At 36.4% G+C, this 14,360-nt stretch overlaps 1 protein-coding gene across 1 annotated transcript in view; it reads left to right on the plus strand.

Annotated features, from left to right (window-relative positions):
* LOC119796836 (neural-cadherin-like) overlaps positions 1-14,360 on the plus strand; it is a 181,977-nt gene that overhangs the window by 64,786 nt on the left and 102,831 nt on the right. Inside the window, exons 4-6 of the mRNA XM_038305585.1 lie at positions 3,055-3,259; positions 6,420-6,531; positions 9,678-9,927. Of these exons, the coding sequence (XP_038161513.1) occupies positions 3,055-3,259; positions 6,420-6,531; positions 9,678-9,927 (567 nt within the window). The remainder of the gene's footprint in view (positions 1-3,054; positions 3,260-6,419; positions 6,532-9,677; positions 9,928-14,360) is intronic.

The raw sequence follows: 14,360 nt of genomic DNA on the forward strand, positions 1-14,360 counted from the left end.
AAAAAAAATGCACATGTACATCTATGTACCTGCTCCCAAGAAGCAACGACTATTTAACGCGTGCAAGAGCATGCACAAGCTAATTTCTCCTCATGCACGCTCTTTTTTAAAGTTGCTGTTTGCATCGCTCATACAAGCTTACGTTCCGAAAGAAGTTTTGCAATTTTTCCAATATGTCAGACTCGCCACTGGTGAGTGAAAATGGGGACAAGCAAGTAGGACGGCCTGATGACACTTAGGAGGACCACTTGATTTGATGAATCACCAGGAAAAAGGAACATCATTCACTACACCTTTTATTGAAAGTAGCAATGTCCCTAATCAGTTTAAGTAATCTGGTGCTGTTTTCCATAGAGGACTGGAATAAGGTAAAACAAATCTGAGAGATTAAAGAAAAACTGTCTACATTAGTATGTGAAGTTGACATTACATACCTTAGTGGTAGGTGGGGGATTAAGTAGCTCCATTTATTGTTAAAATTTTACTTTTATTCTAATTTATTGTGCAGAGAGATATATAGAAATTTATTAATAAAGATTGATAACTTCTTTTTAGAATGCTTTGATTTTGTAAAAATAATACATAATCTGCATATGGCTTTTATGTGGTGTTATGTATGCATCCTGCATTTAACAAGTAGAAAAGTCACTAGTAGTAGTTAGTAGTAGTAGTTATCTGGCCTAGACAGCAACATACTGTAAACATGAAAAAAAATCCAAAATAGCAAAACATAATTAAACTAAGTGCATTAACCATTGTTAACATTAGAAGGAATTTTCCATAATTTCACATTGCTTTCCATCTAGCAGAGTCAAAAGAAACTTTAGCTCCTCTGTTTGTAGATCAAAGTTTGCTTTTTTCCAATGGTTTTGCCTTAGGTGTTGAGTTTTGGGAACCTAGAAGGAGTTTTGTCAATATTTTTACAATTACTATAGCAAGTTGTTGTTTAACACCTGAGAGCAGCTAATTAACATCTCTAAAGCTTAAGTAATTCTTGAATTACTTCAACAAGTATAAGCTGAGTTAAAAAGGATGTTCAAAGGATGCAGAAGAAGAGAGAGGAGCAGGAAATGTATGTCTCTTCCATGAATGATTATGGGCAATCTTATTTCTTTGGGAAATAAGTTATAAGAACTCCAAGCCCTCGCAAGGACCCAACCCAATATCAGAAATGCAGCATCATGACTTTTATTGTAGCGTGGCTGCAGGATCAAATCCCTGACTCCAGCATCTCTCTCTAAGACTTTCTAACCAATCGAACGGACAGAGATTTAATGACGGCTAGAAAAATTAAGGAAAGCTTAAGTTTGTGCAGTGTTTGACATAAACAGATGGTGTCCTCCAGGACATGATACAGTAAACATCCATTACGGCAGCCCTGATATTGAACTATTGACAGTTGGTTTTTCTTATATTTTTTGCAAAGGATGTTTACCAGTGTGTTGTTGGTTACTGTTTACATTCCACCTTCTGCCATAGCAGACACTGCACATGATTAAATCAGCTCTGTTGTTACTACAGGCACAACAGCCCAATGCATTTGTGGCAAAAACTGGTGGCTTTAATCACTCCTCGCTTTCTACTACACTTCCAGCGATTTATCAGCTGCTGTTCCAGAGAAAATAAACTTTGGTCTTGATTTATGCAAATGTCTGGGACTCATTGATCTCTAAAGTACAGTAAGACCTTATTTTGGGATATCAGATCACAATCTTGTATTTCTCTGCCCAGAACATAAGCAACTTTATAAGAGACAACCTGCATTACAAAATATCTAAGAAGATTGTCACAAAGGCTAAAGAAGGCCTGCAAGGTCATTTATGATGCTACAGACAGGAATTCACTATGTCAGCCACAATAAGAAGACATCAGTGCAATGATTACATGTGTGACTGACTAGATAAACCTCCCATCAAATACCACCATCTCTAGCAGAAAAATGTAATTCTTACTCAAAAACAAATCCTTGATTAAAGATGATTTCTTCAAAAACAGAGACAGGTAATTACTGAGGAGTACAAAACCAACTTAAGATCAAGATAAGAGACAGCAAAGAAGCATACAGGAAGATTCTGAAAAGCAAGTCCAGGAACACAATATCAGACATGTGTGATCTGGGATGAAAAAGAACACATGCTTCAAGCAGGAGGAGGATCAGACAGATGGAGGTCTGGACAGAGCCAATCAGCAAAGTGGATTCTTCAATACATAAATTTTAGGAATAAGCTCAGTGTCCCTCTCTCCTACCCACAGTCAAATGGACATCTCGCCCTCCTTTGACCGAAACTGTCTCTCTTACACATCATTCTTTTTTCCGCCTGTGCCATGGACCCTTTTGCTTCTTTGAGTTTGTTCTCAGACAAATCAGAAGGTAGCAATGCCCACCTCTGCCTTACATCTGTCTGTCTCCAGAAGTCAAGTGAGGAGGCAGATGGTGAGACTGGATCGCAATATGTCCCCAGGTTTAGATGGTGTTTGACATACAGTGGAGTCTGACATATTTTTTTTCCAGAACCAAAAATAGCTCAGCCAATATACCTTAAAACAACAGATCTCTTGACCCGACATCCCACATCAGGAAGATCCTACTCCGGTTGATATACCCTAGCAAGCAGATGAACTGCAACTATTACGACCCCTCCACTTCGCTTGTCACCATTTAGTTGGGGTTGAAGATGCTATCATTGAATGTTTTTTTTTACACTCTACTGTTTAAAACCTGTGTTAATAAGCATCCATTTGGTCACACCAGTGCATTTGAACAAGCATTGACAATCATCATTACCCACTATTAGGGGAATGCAAACTCTTTCCACAAGGCAAACACCAGGGTCTGCATAATACTGTGACATTATTACACACAACTGACAAGAACCAATTGACCATGTTTCTAGCATGCAAGCAATGGAGCATAAATTAATTGATTTCATTACACCACACTGCTGACGCAGGAAAAGAGGATTTCGATTTTAATTCAACATGGCCGCAGCTGAAATCAAGTAGCAAGGCTTGCTTTTTTCAATTTCTTTTAATCACGTTCTCTTTTTTTCACAGCTTCCTTGTGGTATTAGCTATTTCCTTCCAGAAGGAGCAAATCAGCTACAGCCTGCTGATCAATCCCAGCAGCATTTTCAGCATTCGGCAGGACACTGGAGAGATCAGCCTTACCAAGACACTGGATTATGAGAGTGACCAGAGACGCTACCTTCTGATGGTGCGAGCTAGTGAGGAGCCTGGGAGCCTGAGCACTGCCACAGAGGTTAGTTTAATTAGAAGACTAGACAGTTGGCTGACAGTTGGTACACAATGGTCAACTGAACTCAAAATTGAAGTTCAATAGATTTTTATATATGTATAAGATTCAAACAGAAATATTCCATTACTGTGTTAAATAAACTGTGAAAGACCTGTTTGGTCTTCTAACTGTTTACTGGTTTAGCATAGAGCTTAAATCTGACCTTAAAAAAATGTTATTTGATAAGGCAACCAACCTAAACCAACCTTACTTTGTTGCCTTAATTGTTGAAATGTACTGAATGTATCAAGTAACAATATCAAGAGGCCTTGTTACCTATTTTAATAGGGCCATAACTTTGAATCATAAAAAAAACAATGTCTTAAAACCATACAAAGTAACAGATCGTTGTTTTAGTTCAGAGAATTTAAACATTCAGACAAATTGTCACTTCAAGAAGTAGTAATAAGTAGTATATCTGGTTTCAATGATAAAAAAAAGATAATAACACAGTAGAGCCTAGGATAAAAGTCTTGCTCCAAAATAGATTAAAAGGGTGTTCTAGTTAATATGAAAATTATTTTCTGTTTATTGTTATTATTATTTTTTTCCACAACCTTATCTGTTCCCAGTTTAAGCAGAATTTTTTGAGAAGGCGAAAAAATGTCATAATAATGGTGTTTCTGTGAAAAAAATTATACAAAATAATCTAACTCTTATTAGATTTGATCATGTTTAAAGCAAAGTACTAAAGTTAATAAATATGCTTTTTTTTACCCTGTAGGTTTTTTCTGTAAATGACTAATTGGATGTTCATCTAAATACATTAAAAGCCAAATTATCAATGAAGAATAAAAAAAAGAGAGGGAAGACATGATAACTTTATTCCTGTACCTAAAGGAACTACTTTTTACTAAACATGATCATCTGAAGTTAATTTGAGCTTCTTAAAGACTCCATCTGTTGGAGTCGATACATTTTAAGAACCCTTTTCTTAATTGAGTAAACCCTTTTTCCTGAGCACCATATTAAAGCTGCCCTACAAAAATTATGGTTGGGACATTATGCCATTTAAGAAAAAAGATAGGAAGGCACTACAATGTCTATACTATCATTGCTGAGTAAGTTAAACAGTATGCATTTGCAAATTCTAATCCAGAAAATGTGGTATTGCAGACAAATAGTCTTATTTAAATGGGTCTAGTCAGGTAGTATGTCTATAACACTAGAAAATTAAACATATATTCATGCTCAAATAACACAATACAATAGTAGCGGTTGAAAAGTTCCCTTGTTTCCATGATGGGTCCTTAACTGACTGGCTTTTATGCTTGGCTGAACTTCGTTGAAAACTGGAGGCCATTCGGCTGGCTATGTGCCTGAAGCAGAACTTTTAAACCATTACTCCTGTATATGCCAAGTGTATGTTCTGACATTGGTTACTTAGTACTTTTTGAAATAGAAAATAATTTTTGCGCTGGGTGCGAGCAGCAGACAAAACATGATAGTTTACCATCTTTCAATAGCTTATATTTCTTGAATAATAGCGAATATCCTAAGCATTACATACCTATAAACGTTTTCTATCCCTAGTATCAGCATTAATAATGACGTGTTCACATTCATGAACATGGCAGGGAAATCTGAATATATCCTCATTGTGCTCATTTTAGTTACATGGTCTTGTTATGGTATGAATACACAAATAACTTTGTTCTTCGAAGCCTGAAACAGAAAGGAAATATAATAAGCCAACAGGGAGTAAGCCAACCAGAGGAAGCTAGTGTTGAAAAAAATTATAGTCATAGCATATGACTAAGCACGTATAAAATTTTTAAGGAAATATGCACAACATTTGCTATTAACTCTAATCTAATGCTAAGAAACTTTTACCCAATGTCTTCGATAAGTATCTCCAACTGAGAACACAGGAATGTGTGATTTAATGGCAGTATAGGGAATTATGTTGGTGTTTATAAATATATTTTAGCCACCTACCTTTTTTTTGGTAGATTTTTGGGCCGCATTCACACAGAATGCACCCTAGAGCTGCAGGAAAAACTGTATGGAATTCTCCCCTGTGCAATACATTGCATTGCACAGTTGTGAACTGCATGAGTTAGGTACAGCCACTGTGCAATGCCGATCACATCATCAAATAGAGAGAGTCTTTTTTTGTTTTTAAATTTTGTTTGGCTTGTTTGTACATAGTTTTATATTGTTTGATTGTTTTTCTGGTGTAGCTTTATTATTTTTCATTATACTCTTTTGTTTTGTTTAGTAGTACAACGATTCTCTCTACAGGGCCACTGTAACAAAGGCTATAATAAACACATTCACTGATTAAAACACAGCTGACCTATTGACTCCATGTTTGGCCATTACCTCGAAGGAAGAGCAGCAGAATATGTAGCTTTCTGTGGAAATGGGATGGCTGAGTGGTCTTGAAATGTTAACAAGTGAACTGTAAAGCTCAGGGATTCTGCTCTGTTTTTTTTTTTAAAGCTTTTGTTTCTGTGTTTTGGAAAACACTTTTGTCAAAAGAGTTAAAGGTTGAAATTTTAGGAAAAGCATCTTTTGTGTTCAAATTCAGAAATTGAAGTATTAACTCATGGTCATCTTTTTGTTAAAACATAAATTCTTTCAGGTTTGCCTACATTATGTAATTATGTAGTAACTCAGTAATTATGTCATGGGCTAACTTTACACTATAGATTTAGCAGGAAAGAATATCCTCTCTATAAAAATTAATGTTATGGAAAAGGAGCTGGAAACTGGGAAAAACCTTTTCCAGTTATTTCAGGACTATTACTCAGCTGTCACTTCACACTTTACAGACTGTGATGACAGGGAGCCTGTAGGATGGAGGACAGCTTAGGGCTTTTGTCGAAAACACACACACTGCAGCACTCACATGCTGAAAACATTTCTATTTTTGACTCGGGGAAAATCATGAAGTGGAAGATAAAGGATGAGTTGAACGAGCAACTAGTGGAACTAGAAAATGCAATTAAGATTAAGTTTTGGGGTCAACTTTCTACAGAGCATTTGATATGGTTGTCTTCTGGATTTGAGAGCTAATGAAGAGTGGTTAATTTTCTGTTCTTTCAGAATGATTTCTCCACTTCTCTTTCTTTCTCTCTCTGTCTCACTGCTTTTCTTCTGCTTCTCTGGCACTAATCAGGTTCAGGTGTTGATAACGGATGAGAACGATTGTGTCCCAGAGTTCCTGCAGTCCATCTACAGTGTAGATGGAGTGCCTGAGACAGTAACCACAGCAACATCTCTACTGCAGGGTAAGTTTCCTTTGACCTCAGATTTCCCGTCCTTATGTTTCTTTTATAAATTGAAAAAGAGAACAATTCAAAACTTCCCTTCAATATTTTCATGGAGAAAAACAGTGGATGGGTTTTTAAATTAAACTCAAACCCCTAACTTTAACCCTGAATCTCTCTGTAAAGCTTCCATTTTTCCCCCCACAACACTGGCCAAGTCCTTTTAAGTCCTTAAAAGTCTATCCAGATGTGCATTGGTAGGGATCTGTTATGTTCTTTATGACTAAAGGCATATTGATTCCCATTTTTTTTTAGAATACCTTCTCATTTTAAATTATTGTCACAAGGCAGGTGAGTGTCTGCTATGACTTACTGTTTAGTAAAAATAGACCTTACTTGCCATAAGTTATATTGAAAAGGTGTAGAATTGTGCTATATTATTAAGTTGCAAATGTTTGGTTTTTTTATGTTTGATATTTGGCACTGTTTCACAGCCACTCTACTTCCTGAAGAAAATTGCACTTTTGATTGCACTCATGAGAGTTAAGTGTTTGATGATGCTATGCCTTACATCATTCACCTGCAGCCTCTGGGAGAAAACAGTGTAAAAAAGATAAACATGAATTCTGGAAAACGCTGCTAACTATATATTCTGAATCAGTGAAACAGATGATAAGGTTTTACTTATTATTGTGAATTAAAATTTTTACAGTAAAACCAGACATTTTCATACCGTGTATAAAAAATTAAAGGTTAAGAAGTCTATCCATTGTTACTTTACCTAACAGCAGCCATTATAGCCAAATGACAGTTTTATTAAACCATTTGATGTGTCTCCAAAATGTTAGGTCTTCATCATTGAGCCCATTTACAAAGTGTAATCTGGCTCTTTAGATTGCTTATGGGGAAATGCCTTCTTCTCTGATTAGCCTTTCAGCAAGCATTTTCAGCATCTGGCTTAGATCTTCTACTTTTCTTTTAGTGCTAGGATTCACGTTTTCAAAGTTCATTCTTGATAGTCCAAAAAATCTATCACCTGCTAAAGCAGTATGATGACTGGAATGGTGCTTATACTTACATATAACTGTTTTCATAGATGAACGTGGCACCTTGGAGCATTTGAGGATTGAACCATACTTGAAGGTCAACAGATATCTTCCAGCCTGCATAGCTCATTTCCTTTTTTAATTCAATTTAATTCAGTTTATTTATATAGTACCAATTCACAACCCATGTCATCTCAAGACACTTTACAGCTCACCAGATCATACAGTCAAATTGATTAAAAATTTTCTATCTAAGGAAAACCAGTTGATTGCATTGACTCATTGACTCAAAGGCAATCCCTCACACCAAGTGTGCTTGTAGCGATAGTGAAGAGGAAAAACTCCATTTTAATATTTGGAAACCTCCAGCAGAACCAGGCTCAGTGTGAACAACCGTCTGCCGAGGCCGACTGGAGTTCAAGCAGACAGAAGCAGAGATACAAAAGGCAACTGTAAAAGGCAGCCCCGTCCAGGAAACACACAGCCAGGAACACAAGCTCCGAGCCAGCTCCAAAGTCAGATGATGATGAGTGCACATCCAGCCAGTCACAGTCAGAGAAACGGGACTACACTGAATAAACAAAGGTGTTGATGGCAGCAGCACAGCTGATATTTCACTCCAGGATGGTATCACAGCCAAACAGGAAGAGTATGAGCATGCATACTGTAAGCCCATTTCCCCTCATTTTACTAGCAGTGATTTGAAATGGATTTCTCCAACAAGCACGCCGAACTTTACCTGTCGAGTAGTAACTTTGATTTCAATGTAAGCCATCGCATGAAAGATTCTCCCAAAATCAGTCTGGTCTTCTTTCTCTCTTCTGAGGCCATTCGTTTCTTCTCATACACTTCCTAGACCTGTTTTCTCCTACCCTTACCCTTTGCCTTTTTCAAAGAACCAATGTGAAAAAAGGCAAACTTTAATGACTGGCTGAAACTGTAGCTCACACATAAATGCCAGAAAGTGCTCATGTGCACAAAAGGATAGCTAACTGGGGAAGAGCACGTAGGACGGCCCTACGTAAACATATCACCAAAATGATTGACAATTAGAAGGACCACTTATTTTGAACATCCTACGCTATACCTTTAAGTTAACAGATGACATGGATTCGACTACAGTATGTATAGGTGTCTTATCTGATAGGTTGTATCAGATAATCAGTGACAGAAGGAAATTAAATTGAAGGAATGAAGAGAAACCAAACTAAGTTTGGTTTTTAATTAGATTTTCTCTAAACCAGATGGAGTGGACATATATTTCAACAGACAAGGAAGTAGAGGTAAACTGTTAATCTGGAGGACTGCTCAGCTAACCAATAAGATATCAAAGATCTTTTCTTTTTTAGTTACTGGAAGGAAAAAAAAATCATCCTTACCTAATCATTGAGTCTCCACAGGGTAAGGAGCCACTGAAGTTGACAACAAAGTAGATTAAACTCACAGAAGAGCTTTTATAACAGAACTTTAAAGGAAATGCACAATTTTAGTCTCTTTAACATTTAATGAGTCTATGAAATTATACGAGCCAAATTAAAAGGATATCATAAATTACCAGATGTGATTTGTTTTACGAGGTGCTAAGATGAAAAAAGAATGAGACATTAACATGCACGGGGGTGCTTGGTGATGCTTGACACACAGAAAATAAACACATCAAAGTAATTTTATGTATTCAAGTGTTATGAGCTGGTGGGGATGTGTGTGTTAAACAGTGAGTTTAAGTGAAATTCACAGTGGTTGTGGTCTTTGAAAGAATCTCACCACACATCAGGCAAAAAAGCTATAGTTAATTCTGTGTAATTACCTTGGAATGTAATCATTTCCAGCTAGTCATACACACACAAGTGCTGTTCATTTAATTTTTTCTTTTTCATGTCTTTAAGCTCATTTTGAAAATGATGGTAATCAGTCTAGAAGGGAGCAGTTTGTGTTCTAATAATTGTAGCTGTCTGAATTTAGGATTTATTACATGTTTAGCAGAGCAATAAAGGGACAATAATCTACAAAGATGTCCAAATATGCATCAGTACATGTCATGCTGTCACGTTTTTTTCAATTTTTTTTTTGTTCGACAACGGCTAACTGATAGTCCATGTATCTTGTTCTCCATCCCGACAGTTTTAGCCACAGACTGCGACTCGGGATTAAACGCTGAGCTCACCTATTACACCCTGAGCCCGGATTTCAGCATTTCACCTCACGGGACTGTTTTCCCTGCAAGGCGGCTCGACTATGAGAGGCCTAACCATTTGTATGAGTTTGTGGTGATGGCAGTCGACAGCGGGGATGAGCCTCATTCTGGCACCACCACGGTTCGTGTGAGGATGGTTAATGTCAACGATGAAGCCCCTGAATTCTCCCAACCTGTGTGAGTGTCTCTTTGTTTTGTTTTTTATATTAACCACACATTCTTATCTATTTAAGTAATATCATTGGAGTTAAAATAGGTTTGTTTGTCTTTATATGTCGAAGCTAGAGGGATACTTAAAATACTTATAATACAAGCAATATTTGTTTCCTCATCCTTGAAAAAAAAAAAAAAAAAGAATTACAGTTTATTTCAGTACATTTTTCTTAGTGGCAAAAATAAATCACTTTGGGGAATAAGAGTTACTGGTACTAATAACTATCCGTGAAATAAGTAAAAGTTATTTTTATTGTTATTATTATTATATTTTTACGGTTTCAGGGAAATGTTACATGTGGAAAACTTCCTGTATCCTCGGTGAATAAATGTGACATGGCTTACTGACATTTAGGCTGTTTAAGGGGCATGCAGTATCTACCTTACCACCATGCACCATTTGCAGGATAGCAGCAGAGGCAAAGAAATCCAAACCCTTACGTTTCAAGAACTGCTGGAAATAATCACACCTAGGGATCACCAAGTTCCATAACATCCATTAAATATGAAGGGCTGGTTTTGGGGGCTTAGTAGGAGAAAGCCTTTTTTGTCCTACCATCACGAATTTGAACACTGTTTGCTAAACTCTACCATGGCTCTTACTGGTTAGATATACATAATTTATCAAAATAATAGGGATAAAAATTCTGTGGAGTGTACTGATAAAAATGGATAGGGAAAGCCATGGGGCATTTTCTTTGTGGCAGTGTAGAATTTGCTAAGAGGAGTAACGAAGTTGAGCTACCTGAAAAATCATTTTCTTTTCCTCCTCTGTAAAAATTTAACTAGTTGGTTTTACCTCAAAATTCCACCACATCTCAAAATAAATCCTTAGAGACAGTAAATGTGCACTTAGCAATTCTTGATGAGTTCTCCTTTCTTCTCTTTTTTGTCACACTAACAATAAACAAGAATGACATAGTGCCACTGGAAACCACGCACACCCATGCCATAACACTGCCTCCACTTGTTTTACATGTTAAGATTCTATTCATGAGTTGCTTCAAGTTCCGCCTACTTTGTTCTCAATTGTTGGCCAAAGTTTGATGTGTTCAAAGATGGATGCTGTGCAATCTTTTTGGCGTTGTAAAATGTTTTGCTTGCAAAAAATAATCTGATCTTCCTCTTTTCTTAGAGCTGACAGATAATTTGAACCCTTTGATAAATTACTTGTGTTCCTATTAGGGCTTTAATCGTCTTTGCTTTAAACAGTGATGTTTACGTTGATAATCTAGTGCATAGACCTTAAGAATGTTTCCCAGCTTCTTGGCACCCACTTACAAATTAGAGATGAAATTAGGTTTTTAAGGATGATACTGATTTATTTTACACCTGTCAAACCCAGGGGTTTTCAAACTCTGTCCTCAGGTTGCAGCTGTTCTGAATGTTTTGGGGTATGTCCATTCCTCCACATACTTGACTTAAAGAATTGAGTGCTTAACAGGCATCTGCAGCCATTGATGGCTTCTGAGGAGATAATGCATTCATTTTATGTAGGTGTGTTGCAGCAGAGATACCTCTCAAAGGACAAAGTTTGAAAATCCCTCCTTTTATGAATCCCTGATTCGAACTGCAGATGTTTTGGAAGCGGATACTGCTTTTTCATCCTCCTTTAACATGATAAAAATGACACAGTGACAGAAATTTTATGCTAATCTCAATTTCAACAACAAGAACAACAGCAAAAATAAAACAAAAATCAAAAAACATAAAAAATGAAAAGCAGGTAGAGGGAAAAGGAACACAAATGCTTCATGTGATCTCAAGGCATGGTTGCTGAATGCACTAATGAGTCAGCAAATACATGCAGGAAAAAAGGTAACTTGCCACCGTTTCAGTTTACCTCCTGTATGAATTCATAAAGAAAATCCTCCAGTAAATCCATCCTGTATTGATTCACATTTTATTTAAGTAGATTTATTTAGTGGTAAGAAAATCCCATATATGAAAAAACCTCTATTTTTATCACAATTATTAGTGCTTTAATTAAGGGTACTCATAATATTTTATGATAAAACAACAACAGATTAGCCATTTTTATTAAATTAAACAGATTCTTAGGTTTCTTCGGTTGTTCTTAGAGTATTTGAGAGTTTTCCATTGTAATATATGACTTTTTCTTCGGTATAAATATGATGCACATAAGAATCCCCATCCCTTCAAGCTAATTGTGAATAGGCTAGATCAGGGGTCTGCAACCTTTCATATCCAAAGAGCCATTTTGCCCCAAGTCCGACCAAGTAAAAGTTGTTTAGAGCCACAAAGTAATTGACATTTTAGAAAAACAATTTGTTTTTTTTATTATCTAGTATAGGAAATTAGTTGCCATCTTAAACAACCAACAATGTATGTATTTTATCTTTTAAAATAATATTAAAACACAAATTCCAAGCTAATTAAAAGGAAAGTGACTCTAAAAACATATTTCTGGTTCTTTTAATTTCCTTCTTATCCATCTTATAAAAAACACTAAAGCTTTTAAGACTGGTATTTATTTTGTAGTACATTATTTAGGTCTTTATATACACTTTAGCCACTTTATGAGCCGCTGCAGAGGGTCCAAAGAGCCACATGTGGCTCTGGAGCCGTAGGTTGCAGACCCTTGGGCTAGATGGACACAGAAGTTTATCTTGCCAGTACACACAGTAAGCAAGAAGGTGGTGGAGGTTTAAAAAAAAAAGTAAAGTTCGTTGAGAGCTGCAGCAAAGACAGGAAGCTTGAGGTCACCGAATCACTATGAAACTAATCGAACAAAATCACTATGAAACTAATCGAACAAAATCATGCCAACTAGATGTTTCAATTTTTATTTTTTTTTGGTCATACCATCAAATACTCTTGGAGAGTTTGCTGCGCTCATTGGAATTTTACTTTATGAACTTAGAAGACTAGTGTATTTGTTTTTCAGAAGACGCTACAAGTCTAAGTTTAGCCAAAACAGGCTCTGATATATGTTTTTCCCCAATAGCATTTTTTCAACCTGTTTATTTGCTCTGATTTGGACCATAACATGCCCTTAACAGCAGGTTGCAGAGCCTGCATACAAATGTAAGAGGCACTTAAAACTTGATTAGGATTTTTCTGAAGAAATAGTGATTGGACCGCTGAAGCTGCCTGTTCCTTGTGCTTTATTACATGCTAAAAAAGTTTAGGCTGATTTATAAACTTCTTTGTTGACAGAAAAAAAGACAAGGGAAGCAGGTAAAACATCCATTTATTTTCTGCCATGATTGAAAGATCAAGTTCAACATTCCTCCAAATTGACAAAAAAATCACTTGATCTTTCTCTTAAAAAGTTTTAGTTTTGCAGAAGATTCATAACATAAAATCAAACATTTTATAACAAACCCTTCCTACCTACCATAGTGTAGCATTTAATTTCATGTTGTAAAAAAATATGTGCTCGAGTTTAATTAAAACCAGAGTTTCCTGGCACAATCCTGTTTCAAAATACAAGTCCACCTCAGTAAATCAGAATATCAACAACAACATATTTCAGCAATTCAGTTAAAAAAGTTAAACCTGTATATTGTAGATACTCATTACTATCAAAGTGATATATTCCAAGTCTTGAGGCACAAACCGGGAAATAAAATATGGACGTTGGGGACAGCTGATTTTGATGTTCATCAGCTGGATCTGAAATTTTTGTGGAAAATATCACACTGTGTGAGCTCTATACCTTATTAAGGAAGAAACGGGACTGAAAGACCCCATATCAAGCCACCAAAGTAAAATGGCTTAGCTAGTTCCTGTTTCAAAACACATTCTGTTTGCGCTTTGTATGATTTGTTTATATATTTGTGTAGGTGAGTTTTTCTTTTGCTTGAGTTTTAATCGCTGTCAGAATCCAACATCAAAGATCATTGCTTGTTGTCATAATAAAAAGGCTTAATAATGCACCAGGTATTACCCCTGATCCATCAGTTGATCACATCTCATTATGTCAAAGCTGAGCAGACTAGTTGCATCACAGATAAATGGGGCATTACATCATGTATCTCAGACCTGCCTCCCTTTAGGCGATTCATTGTTGCAATGTTTAAAACTGGCAATCTTGTCATAAATGTTGCTCTCTCGCATCAAGTAAAAAAACCAAGGCCACTAGGATAAACTCAATCTGTTTGGTAGCTGTTTAATAACAGCCATCTGGCATCAAAACACTGTTATTCATTTCTCTCACAATCACAGACAAATATTGTGATGAACTGAAGCAATAACACAGCACCCTGTGGATTCCATTTTTTTTTTTTTGCCCCTCTATAAAGGTATGCTGTAATCTGAATTATGGATGGGATCCATAGTGTCACCATCGGCCTTTTTGGCAAAGCTGAAAGAGTAGGTGGGTTGCAGCTGTCACTGTTGCTCTGCTGCATTTGTTTCCCCGGATGAGTGAG

This window comes from Cyprinodon tularosa, unplaced genomic scaffold (genome assembly GCF_016077235.1).
Source record: "Cyprinodon tularosa strain WSP-4 unplaced genomic scaffold, ASM1607723v1 ctg56, whole genome shotgun sequence".
Classification (NCBI taxonomy): domain Eukaryota; kingdom Metazoa; phylum Chordata; class Actinopteri; order Cyprinodontiformes; family Cyprinodontidae; genus Cyprinodon; species Cyprinodon tularosa.